The following is a 14,387-nucleotide window of genomic DNA, read 5'->3' as shown; positions in this document are numbered from 1 at the left end:
GGGGTAGAAGTAAACAGCGGGAAAAGGTGGCTGAGATCTGTCTTCCCCATTGGGGCTATTCCTAAGAAACATTGCTCGGGATGGCAGACAATATTCCACCTATCCTACCCCAAACACCGCCTCCCCCGAAGACTATTCTCTCCAGTACATAAAGGTAGATAATGCTATCGCCCTACTTCAAGATCTCGGTCAGAACTGCGTCATGTCCAAACTGGACATTAAAGCCGGCTGTCCACCCTTCTGATTGGGAACTGCTAGGGATGAAATAGCAAGGCCTGTACTTCTTTGACATGGGTCTTCCCTTCGGTCTGCGCAGTGCTCCCTTTCTCTTTGACCAGTTCTCCTCGGCCCTCGGGTGGATTATTCAAAACAAACTCCAAATTCCCAAAGTGATTCAAATCCTCGATGATTTTTTCATCGCGGCAGCTCCACCCTGGATCCACTGTGCGACCGTCTTCTGCAATATCCTCCACCTGTTCAGTGAGCTAGACATTCCCATCGCCCCTGGCAAAACCTTATCTCCCCCCTCCCCCACCTCCCTGGAATTCATGGGCATCCTCCTAGGCTCCCATGCGATGGAGGCCCACCTACCAAAAGACAAGCTCGTCCGTACTAAACAGGCCCTTCTCCAGTGGTCTTTTAAAAAATCAGCCACCCTCCGGGAACTTCAATCCCTAATAGGCACTCTCCAATTCGCATGTCGGGTGATTGCCCCAGGTCGCCCCTTCCTCCAACGTATCATTCACCTTACCAAAGGCATCCAGCCTCCCCAATGGCGCATCAAACTAAATGCCGGTTTCCGTAAGGACATTCAGATGTGGATTGAATTCCTAGAACACTGGAAGGGGGTAAGCATTTTTCTTGATTCCAACGTTTCTCATCCCCCTGACCTCCAACTGTTCGCCGATGCCTCCGGGGCCATAGGCTATGGAGGGTTCCTTAGACGGACTATCGGTCGCTGCCTACCCGAACACACCCTAAGCCAAAAACGGGGTATCAGTACTGAATGAGAGGAGTTATTCGCCATCAACCTGGCCTGTGTACTTCGGGGCCCTACCTGGTCGGGGAAGCGTATCCAGATGTGGTGCGACAATCAGTCAGTCATAGCCATCATAAACTCCAATGCAAACACTCCAAGTCCCCTCGGGTAATGGAACTTGTCCGCAGCATCACCCTCCTACACTTGTTAACGATTTCATTATTATATCCACATCCCTTGGCTGGATAGTGCTATTGCTGACTCCCGTTCCCGTTTTCAGATGGATCTTTTCCGCATCCTGGCTCCCACAGCCTCTTTCACTCCCTGCGTCATCCCTTCATCAGCAATGCACATCTGACAGCCTCCCTAAAGCAACACTTCCATGCCTCTCTCGTCCCCTCCACCAGGCGAACCTACCAGGCAGATCAAAAGCATTTTTAACCTTCAACCTCCTGCATGGATTAGTGGGCCTCTCCGACCCCCTATTGTCAGCATCGGAACTGACTCTCATTTACTTCGCCTCTCACTTAGCCAAAACAGTGTCATATGACACAGTCAAACTCTATTTGGTTGCGGTTTAAGACCTCCACCGTGAGCTCAACTTCCCAGTCCATACATGTATCAACAAAATGCACCGCCTCCAAAAAGTCCAGACGGGTATAAAACGCCTAGCTCCCTCAACCCGGCGCGACCGCTTCCCTGTCACTACCCAAGTCATCTACAACTATCTCCGCCCTAAACTGAGTACACATTAAGACCGCATTATGCTTTGGGCAGCCTTCACCCTAGCCTTCGTTGCCTCTTTACGCGCTAGTGAGTTCACTTGCAACGGCCCCTTCAACCTCCAGGTCCACCTCACCTTCCATGATATAACCACCCACCCGGATATCCAACGCCTTCCCATATGCGGGTTAAGATAAAACAATCCAAATCTGACCCTTTCCGTCAAGGACGCACCCTCACCATAGCCACCATGTCACCATGTCACCACAGCCACCCTCACCATGTCCACATCACCCATCTGTTCTGTGATGGCTATGAAAGACTACATTCTCCATGCCCAGCCTCCAGCAAGACGTCCTCTATTTATGTTCTCTCAATCTGGCTCATGGCTAACCGACTCAAGCCTCACCAAGGAGCTCCGGTCTATCCTACAGCAATGTGGCTTCCTGTCCAACAAATTCTACTCCCACAGCTTCCGCATCGGGGCCGCCACATCTGCAGCCTCAGCAGGCGTTCCTTAATGGCTAATTTTAATTAACACTTTAAAAAGTGTTAGGACGGTGGAACTCAGACTCCACAATCTACTATTTTAACAGTACCTAAACTGTTAGTAAAACATAGTAGCTCTCATTCTCTATCTTTGCCTTGTAACGTTATTTTAGGAGCAGAGCGCCTGAATTTCTTTCAAGAGTCCTGCCCCCACTTCGTGGCAGGGAAGTGTACCCATTAGCTGCACTGTACTCTAGCCCACTGGAGACAGGTCCGGAGAAATATCCATTCCAAGGTGGCTACCACCGGAACCACCTGATCCGTACTCCTCCCGGGAGGGGCTCTTCCTCGTGGTTCCCTCAGTCCCCCGGGACTGTGGGATATGGGCCTACCCCTGAAGGCAGGTCTGGAACTTTTATTCCAGGATGGCTACCCCCGGTACCACTTGATCTGTATTTCCCCCAGGAGGGGGGCCCCAACTCCCTAGTCTTGCTCCCGTGCCACCCAAATTTCACCTACAACCAGTGTGTCAGTTTTGCTGAGGTAGTACTCTTCAAATAGCAAAAATCACCAGCCACAGAAAAGCTTGATTTAAGGTTAATCACATGATTATCAAGATGTCACCGTTTTGGAAAAGCTCCGTTTTCAAAATGTTTTCCGTCCACACTGAAACACCAAGCTGGCGTTTTCAAATTCTTCCGATTTGAAGAGTGTTTTCAAAAAGCTCCGTTTTCGGTCTGTATTAGTGTGGACGGTAGGCCTAACCGGAGAAATAAAACAGCGTTTTCAAACTTATCCGGCGCAGCGTGGACGGGGCGTGAGCCATTAAATTCCGTATTTGCGTGACTACCGAGATCGCGTGGCACATGTCGCGCAAACGATCGATGAAAAGTCACGCGATTCATTTGAACTTCAACAGATCCTTTCTTTTTCAGTTTTCTTCCATTGTTCGCATGTTTCTCGATGTTGGCAACATTTATCGTCACAACCGTGAAGCTATTGAGAGGATCGTTAAACGTTCTACGTTCATTCGACGGAAATAAAGTTAGAGCTGTGCACGACCGTACGACAGCCAGTGGGTAAATGAAAACATTTACAACCAAACTTACTGTTTGCTTTAAACACGAATAAACGTGCTTTTAACTAAATCGGTCATCATGACGAAAATGTTAGACATGATCCATCTCACTTACTTGAACACAGAGTAAATTTGAAAGTTCTCAGTTCATTACTCTACTGAGATAAAGAAACTCGTGAGAATGTTTCTCCTGCTAATTGCGATTGTCCAGATACTGACTAGTGGATTTTCAGGGGCAAGTGTTAAAGGTAAGAACAATTTCAAGAGACAGTTTCGATGTGTATTTCTATCCACTCTGCGATCACTTTCAAGAACATATATAAAAACTCATTTCCCAGAGAGCCATCTTGAACTGCGTTCAACTTGAAAGCACAAACGAAGGCCACTGCTCACAACAATCATTTTTAATCGTCATATTATCTATTTTGTAATTAAGGCCTGATGTTTTAACCGTGTATAACTAAATTTATCTATCTATCTATCTATCTATCTATTCAACGTCCAAACAAAGGAGATCCTTGTTTTGCTCATGTACTCTGCATGGCTGTTAAAAAGGTTGTGAACTCGATCAGGTGTAAGCAAACTAATCCTACTCTTAAAATTTTAAATTTATGAATGGTCAGAGCCCTCCTAGTTTTTGAACTATAAAACAGTTAAATCCAAAATTGTTAAAATTATTCATAGATCTGTCATAAGGCAAAACTGTGCTCTATTTGGAAAAGTGAACTCTTTAGAAAAAGACATTATAAAGATAAAATAATGAAAATAATTTCTCTATTATTTAAACTTTACAGCAACATAGTTTGGTAACTTAAAACATTTTTGAAAAACAATTAATTCCCTTATTAGTTCATACAGCAATACTCAGTTAAAACCTCTTACTGAGCAAGTTCAAGGCCCATACCAAAAGTTACACACTGAGTTTTCCCTTTTGATTTATGGCCCTGGGGAAAAACAAGGATCTGTAAATTACCATGCGGACCAAGAAGACGAGGTTATTAAGATATTCGGGAATAGCTTCAAATTATACCAGGCCATACAGTAGCATATGGCCCGTAAAATTGATCAAACACAACATGCATGGTTACTACAAGGTATAATGATAATATTGGTTTTCATTATCTTTCAGGTTCTACTTGTAAAGAAACCACATGCTCGTCACCATGGAAACTAGCACTTCACAATGATGCAAATGGGAATGTCTTGTCAGGTTCCAAATATTCTCTGATGGCTGCTGTTTTATCAGGGGCTCGTGTTCGTGTGATCATTGGAACATCTTACAGTACAGAAGCTGACAATGTGCATGTGTTTGGCAATCATGTGTTTGCTCAGCTTCTGCAGCATGTCAGCAAGGCATCATGGGACAGGTTTCAAGATAATGCTTACTGGTGGTGGGTTTTTTTGTCAACCAATGGAGTGATGCAAATGACCAGGTACAATGTGGGCTCAAACTATCACCGTGGAACTAACAGTGTGAAAAGAAGCATCAAATGGTACGTACAGATACACAGCTTCATCCCCAAACCAACATACTCCCACCTAGCCAGTGGCTATAAAGTGCAGGGTAGCCTGACTGAACTGGAGAGCAGTGTCCAGAATGGTAACGACATCCGCTGCATCAGCAGTAAAAGTTACTCCTTTCCTCTCCAGAATGTCGCCATTAACAGTAAGGGTGTCAACTTTGTTACTGGACAAACCTTAGACCACATAAGCACCACCAGCTCTGGCAACAACCTCTTACAATTTCAAAGTAATGCCTATTGGTGGTTCACTATAGTGACTACTCGTGGATTGCGGGACATGTCACGCTGGACCGCTGGAATCCATCAGTCACGAGGTCACACTCAGGACACTGTGGCAGTTGAGTGGTTTGCAGATGAATGCTGGAAGGAAGTCTTTTTCCACGATGGCAATGGACGGCAAATTTCTGGATCACGCTACATGCTGACATCATCCATAATGTCTGGTCATCGTGTTCGCTTTCAGATCCCAGAGTGGAACTATTACACTGCTGAGGCTGACAATCTTTCTGTACGTAATGGTCATGTCACAGCTCAGGCCCTTAAACATGTCAGCAAGAGTTTGACTACATTTCACAACAATGCCTATTGGTATTGGTTGATGGTTTCCACCACAGGAACTGTTCGTGCCACAAGATACAACGTGGGAGAGCACAAACACCGTGGCGATTCCACAAACCAGCTAAAAGTGAAGTGGTTCATAGACACCAGACCATGGGAGCAAGTCTTGTCAAATGGCAAATCAGGAAATGTCCTTGAAGGATGTCGACATGCACTGGTACAGGCTGTCAGAGCTGGAGCAGATGTACGCTGTGTTCAGGGAGATGAGGTGCAAGGCTACGCATACAAGGCTCAAAACCTAGCTGTGTCTCCAGATGGAAACCACGTGGCTGCCCAAGCTCTTAACTCTGTCAGCATGCAGTCAGCACCCAATCAGAATGAGATGAAGATCCAGCCCAGTGCATACTGGTGGTTCACAATTGTGTCCACAACTGGCTTGCGAGACATGTCTTGCTGGACCGTGGGCGAGCACATAGATCGTGGACATAGTTCAGATCAAGTTGGCCAGAAATGGTTTGTCAACCACTGAATGCTGCCTTACAGCTCAGCCATTCTCCAAGATGACAACATAGTGGTCTTTTTCCATAGTGGTCTTTTTCCAAGACACAAAAAGCAATTTTTTTTTTGTCAATCAAATTAAGCAAAAGTAAAATATTAAATGGTGGGTTTAGGATACTGGTTAGTAATGTAAGTCAAGTACTTTGCTTACAAAAGTAATTTACTTGTCTCAGGTAACAATGGGGTTTAGGATACTGGTTGTTGACCTAAGTAATGTAATTTGCTTGCACTTGGGTAAATAAAAGAGAAATTGAAGAAATTAATGGTGCAACACTAATTTAGTACAAGTTAAGAGACAGCTGAAGAGTAACCTCAACATCTCAAGTCCTCATCCTTTAGTTATTAATAGCAGGTTTTGACAGAAAATGTAATCCTTCAATCAACATTCCAAAAAGAACAGCGTCCCTTTCACATAGCCACAGCAGACACACTGCATCCTTTTTCAATACCTTTAAGATTAATGACAGTTTTCCAACCTTTCAGAAATCCCTGTCCATTTTTATACACTGCTGGAAACAAAAGAGGAAAGCTCTCTGAATCCAACACTTCCCCCACCCTCCGCCCCCAAATGCACTTGCCAGTAACTTCAAACTGTGCCAGACCATTGTAAGATATATCTTTCTTGAAGGACACATAAATGTTTGAACTGACTCAGAAGTGTTTTGGCCCTTCAGATTTACTTTGCATCTGCATACAGCACAGCTGGGACATGTCCTAATTCTACCTTGAGGTTTATGCAATATCATAATAATGTTCAACAACGTACAGCTGAATGCTTGTGCTAGTGGATATTGTATAGTCTGTATAGAGGGGTTTTGTTAACGTTTTCAGCAGAATGGCAACAGATTTTCACAAGCAGGCAAAACTTTTTGAACTGAACACCTTTATAGGAAAAACAGGCAGGTAAAATGTTCCTCACGGCCAGTAAATTGAAGCCAGTGTCTGACCAAGGGTATTCTACAAGTCAATGTACGCATGACTCACATAGAGTGTTTATCTCCAGCTACTGCTAAGGCAATAGGAGTTCAAGAAAAAGCCACTTTTATTAGGGTTAACCATAACCATTTGCGAAGCATCTATTTACAATACAGTGATTTCAATGGTGTTATCTTGGCCTTGACGAAAAACCTTTAGGAGAACAATATTCAACATGTCTGTGATGGTCAAAGTTTAATTTAAAGGCACGTTTTCCATAACCACTTACTGATACTTGGTTTACTTGCCAACTATTGTTCACTTCTTTGAATGACAGCTTACAGAATTTGGCAGTAACATCTCTTCGACGACAATTTTTTAATTGATCTTATCACCTGCCTGCTTGAAAATGAATATTGCATATCGAATGAAGAATTACATGCTAAAATATTGCTCTTGAACTGATGTAGTTCTGTACATGTACCTGATGGTGGCAAATTAGAATATACCAAGGATAGTACATTGGTGTACAAGGGAAAAGGTAATTACCGGTATTTGTCAAAGAAAAGAAGAAGTAGCTACAGGCAGAGGTGATTTTACAGTGTAAGAACTACTAATTGGATGGACAGCTGACTGGACTAAATGACTGTGCTTAATGTAAATTTTACACGTTAACTGTGACATCTATTACACAACCTTCCAAATACTGACGACATTTTCACACAAGAAACATAAAGGAGAACAAATGTATGTACATGTAAACAAGAGACAAATTTTCCTTCAGCATAAATATTAAAACTTGACAACTTGAGGTCCTTTTTTCTTTGGTGCTCTGTGAGATATTCCTCCAAGGTCCTCCAGCTCAGCATCTGCACTAAAATGTCCCTTTTTATTTTTGATATATTGAGCATGTGCAGTGGTCACTGAAACTACAGAAAGCAAAAAGATCACCCACTAAAATTGAGGATAACTGACCTCCACTTACAGAAGCCTTACAGAAGATGGGTGCATTACACCTGTGCAAAGCATGTCAGGTTTGGTTGCATTTAACTGAACATACAAGCCTACTTGTATACATGTATACACATGTACCAGCCTGTGTTTGGCATAAAAATTCTACAGGTGATCTCACATCAAAAGGGATCAAATTAATTATAACAAGCAAAACAACTGTATTTGTGTTTGCAATGTATTTTCTACCTTTGTTTTGCTGTAGCAGTTCAGGGCAGTCTCTTCTGAAATGTTCCACTGATCCACAAATTTTACATCCCCCACCTGGAAACAGGATAAAATTCACCAGTAACCAAAATGTGAACTCGGCACAACCCCTTTTTAACAAACAGACATAAGGGAGAAGACAGAGTGTCTTAACGTAAACACTACAACTGTAGAGTGCAAGGACCAGTAATAAGTAGCAAGCTTCAGATGAAGTCCCTTGGATGCCACTCTCTCTTCTGTACACCAATTAACAGTATGGCTTCTGCCTTATGTCAAAGCAATGTCAGACAGGCAATCAGCAATTGACCATTTTTTATTGCTAATTTTGGTGTGGAGCATTCAAAAGAAGAAGAAAGAAGTATTACTGAAATATATGAACTCATAAGTCTCACCATTTGGATAAAGTCCTTTAGGATTATCAGGGCATTCTCTTGCTATGTGACCAGTCTCCAAACAGATAAAACACTTGGCAAAAGGGAAGGCTGTGTCGAAAGGAGACATTTCATTGGTTTGGTGAAATAAATACACTATGCAGGATGGGATGCTAGTCCAGTGCAGGTACCCTAGCACTTTGTCAAGGCACCATGACAAGCAGTAGTCCCTGGTGGAAAAAGGTGCAGTAAGGGTTCTTATGCAGCACATGGGGGCAGGGGGGCGATTCTCTAACTTGTAAAAATGTTAGCGATGCTTGTCAGATGATTTGAATTAAACTGCTACCCAAGACCAATCTGGGTGTGGCTTAAGCTTTAATTTACTCAAAAGGATACCACTTTACTACATAGACAGCATTTTGTTTATTATTTCTCTGAGTGCAACCCTAAAAGATGACTTGACAGCTAAAAATAGTGGTGTTTCATCCTTAAGAGCCAGTGCCCATAACTATGGACCAAACAACGGCACAAGTCGAAAAATCGATTTTGCTCATTTTTTGCCCATAGATTGGTCCTAGCTAGTAAACAAACGGACCATAGTTAGTTTCTGCTAATGCAGCTTTTTTGGGGAGAAATTTGCGAAAAACTATTTTGCCCCGATTGAGCTCAAAATCTACTTCCTGTTATGCTAAATTTTCTGAAAATTTGGTTGCTTTGCGCGTCGCACAGCAGCTACTTAAGAATCTTTCAATGGTCTTTACATTCAGCTCAGGTCTTCATGGTATGACTGAGCGAAAAATAAAATTAATCGAGGTTTCGTTTGAGCCCGAAACGAGATCGAACAGAAACGCAAAATATTACGATGTGTTGCAAACGAATTATAGCACTAAAATATCGCCATATTTTTCTATGGGCTATAACTTTAAATGTCATAAAAATACTTTCTACGGGTTAACTATACACCCACCTGTTTGAAAATCAAAAAATATCTCTGGGCAAATGGTTTTAAGTCGCCCGCCTTGGCCTGTGCTTCTCACAAATTTTTCCCTGAACCGCCGTGAGAATGTAAACAATTGCGTGACGCGGGCGTCCACCGTGAATACATAATTCGTTTCCAACAAACCGCAGATGGCTATCTTAGAACATTTGGGTGAAAAAAGAAAAACATAATGGACCACTTTTAACTTTAATATTTTGTCGTTCTTTCTTTGATCATTTTAATTACAAGAGTGAGTTCTAGAAAGAAAATCATTCTAAGTTCATTTGTTAAGTGTGATGACAAGTTGATATTGTTGGTTTGTAGCCTTACGTGATCTGAAGGAACGCTACAGTGATTAAATTTGTATTTGTTGATTTCGACGGATCGATTTTCGGTTAAACCTTTTTATTTGTACCAACACATTTAGTGCCTTTTCTCCGGCTAAAAAGTCAGAAAAAGTAAAGTAAACAAATCATAAAAGTTTAAATCATAAATAAGAGGCATCGACAGTGCGAGTGTCTCGGTAAGCTGTTAATTTGAACAATTACTGTGCTGGACGGATTGCTTTCCATGTTACGCACGTACTACACATATAGTTCATTGTGCGCGAATGTTTCTGTTTCAAACGACTGAAATGCTCAATGCTTTTTTTTCTTTTTTTTCTTCAGTCTTAAAACTTAAGGTTAGAGTTAGGCTAAACCCTAAACTGTTTTGGCGGCCAACCTATTTTTGGCTAATTGCTTAATCAAATTATACATATATTTCATTGAAATTCGCTCTTCCATGACCGACTTCCGCTAACACAACAAGATGGATGTTCGCTGTTCATTTAAGACTGCAATCCTGGTCAAAAGTGTTGGGACAGTTACGACAGATGACTTCACAGGCAGCCTCTCTTAAGACCAAAACCCTGCAAGCCCGCCTACCCCTCTCCCCCTGTCAATGTTGATAAAAATCTTGAAGAAAAAAAATCCTTGACAATAGCTTCAGAATAGCCACGTTTCAAGAATTGTTGGCCTCCTAGAACAGTATTCTCGAACTAAAGAGACGAGAAGATAGATATTCACGTCTTATTCCAATAATAGCGATTTTTCAGCAATCGCGTTTGGTTCCAACACAACTGTCTAACCACTTTCTATTGTCCCTTTTTCCTTTTTTCCCACATCCTATCTAGTCTTCAGAATAGCTTCATTTTCATGCAACATTGCTAGGGGGGAGGGGGGGGTCAATTGTACTTGTTTCTATTCATCTTTTGTTCTAAAACGTTAAGAACCTAGTTGAAATCGAGGGATTTAGCGCGCAAAAGGGGGAGGTGTCCCAACAACTTATGGCCAGGATTGTAGGTTTACACTAGAGGAAATTGTTCCGGATTCGTGATGAATTCGGAACGTTTTAGTGCCAGATTGATTTTGCCGTTTACACAAAAGTGGACGAATCCGAAATAAAAACTCCCCGGTTTGGTCGTTTCTCCGGAGATTTTGAATTCGGAATTTAAAGTGGGAACTTTGAATCCGAAAACTTTTGAATCTGGAGAGTTTTGTCGTGTAAACGATTTTCTCTCGAATCTGGATATTTTTCCGCCTGTGATCTTTTGAATTTGTGGTGGAACGAAAATGGCAGATTACATGATCCAGTCGTAGTCGAGTCGTAGGCACATTGATGGCCATTTGATGGCGGTCGCTGGGTGATCACCTCGTGCTGTTTCAGGTGTAGGTAATCACTTTTATAATGGGTAATGCCATACTCCTCAGAAACCCAATTTATACTTTACTGCGCAGATGACGACGATGGCACGATCGAAAACCTCGACGGTTCTAGATATTAAGAAAAACCAGAATAAATACCTGGAGGGACCTGACATGATGGACAACAGTACCATGGTCAGTGAGTTGAAAGAAAACTTCAGACTGTCTCAACCTACCCCTAGCCTTATTTTCGGAGGCATTTTGTTTCTCGTTGTCGAGGCAACAAACTGCTTGTTAACCATTCCATCATGAATGTTCCCGGAGTTATTGTCGTGCATGTGTAAACGGTTAAGAATCCATGTTCTTCAAATGATCATTGTCGACAAAAACAATGTAAATCACTATTTATAGAACATTTACATGCTGTACTAAAAGCTGTAAATTTCCTGTAAATTTATTTTACAAAACCCTAACATGTAAATTGTAATTTACAAAGAATGTAAATCAATATTTACATGCTGTAAATTAAAATTGACATGTCCATGTAAATTTTCAACTTTTCCAGTGGTGTGTAAACGGTTAAGAATCCAAATATCCTTTCACTGTAAACCCCTACTAATCCGAATACTCTACAATTTATGAATCCGGGAACTTTTACGAATCCAAAAAAACTCCTTTAGTGTAAACTTAGTCCTAGATCGACCACTGTAATGTTTATTTGTCTACCAGTGTTATGATCCGCAAATTTCAGTTAATTGATCAAACAACCAAAGTAGAAAAGATGGATTTTTTCCCAGTATGATCGAAACTTAAACGCAGTTTCTTCCTGGGCTAATTCAATTCAAGAAATTTCGGGTTTCCTAGCTGAGTTTGAGCATATTGTGTAGGTACAAATTTTCTACACAGCTAGAAGAGCGGAGATGCCATCACGCAGTTAGTAGTTTATAGAAATTATGGTATTTCCACTTGACTTTATTTGTCAGTCAATGATTCAATTGCCATAAACCATGGAGGATTGGTTAAGTGTATCTCTAAAACTGCTACTATATTGTAAGTTATCAGTGATTCAATAAAATAAATAAGTGTTAAAATCATTTCCCGGAGTACTGTAGAAACGTTCTTTATCAGGGATGTCGTGGGTGCTGCAATGCAAATGAAAAAACATACATACTTATACTAACTTAAACAAAAAAAGAAAACAAACAAAAAAAACATTTTCAATTATTTTATCTACACAACATTTCAAAAATTGCTTTCATCGGATTGCTGGAAACGAATATTTTACTCGAGAGTGGCTATCCGCGTCACGCAACTGTTTACATTCCAACGCCGGATTTTGGGCAAAATCTATGAGAAACACAGACCCAGGCGGGCGACTTGAAATCATTTGCCCAGAGATGTTTTTTGATAGCCTAACAGGTGGGTGTATATTTAACCCGTAGAAAGTGTTTTTATGGTATTTAAAGTTATAGCCCATAGAAAAATATGGCGATGTTTTCATGCAATAATTCTCTTGCGACACACTGTAAAATTTTGCGTGTCAGTTTGATCCCTTTTCGGGCTCAAAACTAACTTTGATTTATTTTATTTTTCGCTCAGTCATACCACGAAGACCTGAACTGAATATAAAATCCATTGAAAGATTCTCAAGTAGCTGTTCTGCAGAGCGCGAAGCAATCAAATATTCGGAAAATTCAGCAAAACCGGAAGTAGATTTTGAGCCCAATCGGGTCGAAATCGTTTTTGGCGTATTTCTCCCAAAGAAAGCTGTCTTAGCAGAAACTAACTATGGTCCGTTTCTATTCTCACTAGGACCTATCTATGGACAAAATACAAGCGAAATCAATTTTTCGACTTGTGCCATTGATAGGCGATTTAGGTCCATTTTTATAGGCATTTACTCTTAACACCCTAAATGAGACCAAAAATGAACATCCATGATCTACAACCCTAAGCAAACAACAAGCATCTCCAACCTTTACATAAAGGAGTACCCCTCCTAGGGTTTCTTCTTAAGAATACAAAACAGTGACCCCAGCATGTGCTCAAACTCAACCTGTTAATATTATTGATCTGGAGTCCAAGGCACTGACCACGAGGCTGCCACATCTTCTAACTCTACCTCCTGAAATGATCATCACCTTATTCCTTCTCACAATCACCAAAGAGAAAATGTGTGTATATTTCTTTTACTAACACATGTACCATAAAAAATATATGGTGATTAGAAAAGACAATTTGAGTGTTGACAATTCTGAGCTTGAAGGGTTTTAAAGATATGTATTAAAAACACTATCATACTCTGATATACTTACCTGCATCACTTGTTGATTTGCTAGTACAGTTTTTAGTTGTGTGCTCACTGGATCCACATTTGTAGCAGTTACCGACACCCATCTCAGTTTCTTGAACTAATGCGCACTCGGCAACTAAATGTCCAGTTTGACGGCAATGGAAACATGTCTAAATTGTCATTTTGAAATGCATGGGAAAATTAGTTATACTATCATTGAATGAAGAAGATACAAATCAATGTTTTCTGACTATAATGCAGCATGCATTATTTTAACTTGACATCTAAGTGCTTTAGGTTTTAGTCACATGGAGCCATTTGGTTTTCAATACTCTACCTTTCTTTTTGCTCTCCGCTTTCTTCTTGCCTCGAGCTTTTTATCCAAACGTTCTGTCCTGCCTGCATTGGTAGGTGATTTGCTCTTGTGCTTTATATTATGTTCATACCTGTCACTCTTGGGTCCATGTTTCTTATTCTTTATCATTATTCCACCATTATCTTTTACTGGATTGAATGTTGGTTTGTTTCTGTTCTTGAAATCTTTCTTGTTAGGTATGGTTCTCACTTTTGATTCATCTTCGAATCCTACACTTTGAATCTTCTTATTTTCTGATTTTCTAGAGATCTTGAGCGCCACAGTCTCTTCATCAGAAGTTAAGTTCTTCTTTCTTTTCTTCCCAGCCATGTTTGTTCTCAAACCATGGCCACCTATCAGCAAAATATTAGACAGTCGACTTCTTACCAAGCAAATTAACGATGAAATACAGATCTTTAAATGAATGACTCATTTCTGAAAGGAGTCTGACTGGAGTTTCGAACACGTGTAATTTATTTTTGCCTCAGTATAAATTAATTCTCACCTGAATTCACAAGCTCGTGCCATGGCGTTGCTTCCAGACTTGCCTTCTTTGAAGCACGAGCAAAACGAGTCATTTATAAACTTGCTAATTTTTGTTAAAGTTTACAGCTGATCATTATAAATCTTATTGCGACACAACACGATTCGTCCGCCATGTTG

General features: G+C 41.1%; 2 protein-coding genes and 1 pseudogene across 2 annotated transcripts; 2 read left to right on the top strand and 1 right to left on the bottom strand.

Annotated features, from left to right (window-relative positions):
* Positions 1-290: 290 nt before the first annotated feature.
* LOC145494694 (uncharacterized) lies at positions 291-1,337 on the top strand (annotated as a pseudogene).
* Positions 1,338-3,441: 2,104 nt separating this feature from the next.
* Positions 3,442-6,833, top strand: LOC145494670 (uncharacterized). Its single transcript, XM_081474216.1, has 2 exons — positions 3,442-3,517; positions 4,399-6,833. Exons 1-2 carry the CDS (start codon positions 3,451-3,453, stop codon positions 5,877-5,879), a joined length of 1,548 nt encoding a protein of 515 aa, XP_081330342.1. The 5' UTR covers positions 3,442-3,450; the 3' UTR covers positions 5,880-6,833.
* Positions 6,834-6,932: 99 nt separating this feature from the next.
* Positions 6,933-14,384, bottom strand: LOC145494700 (zinc finger CCHC domain-containing protein 9-like). Its single transcript, XM_081474263.1, has 6 exons — positions 14,230-14,384; positions 13,707-14,077; positions 13,392-13,539; positions 8,434-8,523; positions 8,024-8,098; positions 6,933-7,752 (listed from the first exon to the last, which is right to left on the bottom strand). The coding sequence occupies exons 1-6, from the start codon at positions 14,300-14,302 to the stop codon at positions 7,616-7,618; spliced, it is 894 nt and encodes a 297-aa protein (XP_081330389.1). The 5' UTR covers positions 14,303-14,384; the 3' UTR covers positions 6,933-7,615.
* Between the last annotated feature and the right edge of the window lie 3 nt (positions 14,385-14,387).

The sequence above is a fragment of the Orbicella franksi genome, chromosome 1 (genome assembly GCF_964199315.1).
Source record: "Orbicella franksi chromosome 1, jaOrbFran1.1, whole genome shotgun sequence".
In the NCBI taxonomy this organism is placed as follows: domain Eukaryota; kingdom Metazoa; phylum Cnidaria; class Anthozoa; order Scleractinia; family Merulinidae; genus Orbicella; species Orbicella franksi.
Note: the sequence above shows the minus strand (reverse complement) of the source record. Positions and strands in the feature narration are given on the sequence as shown.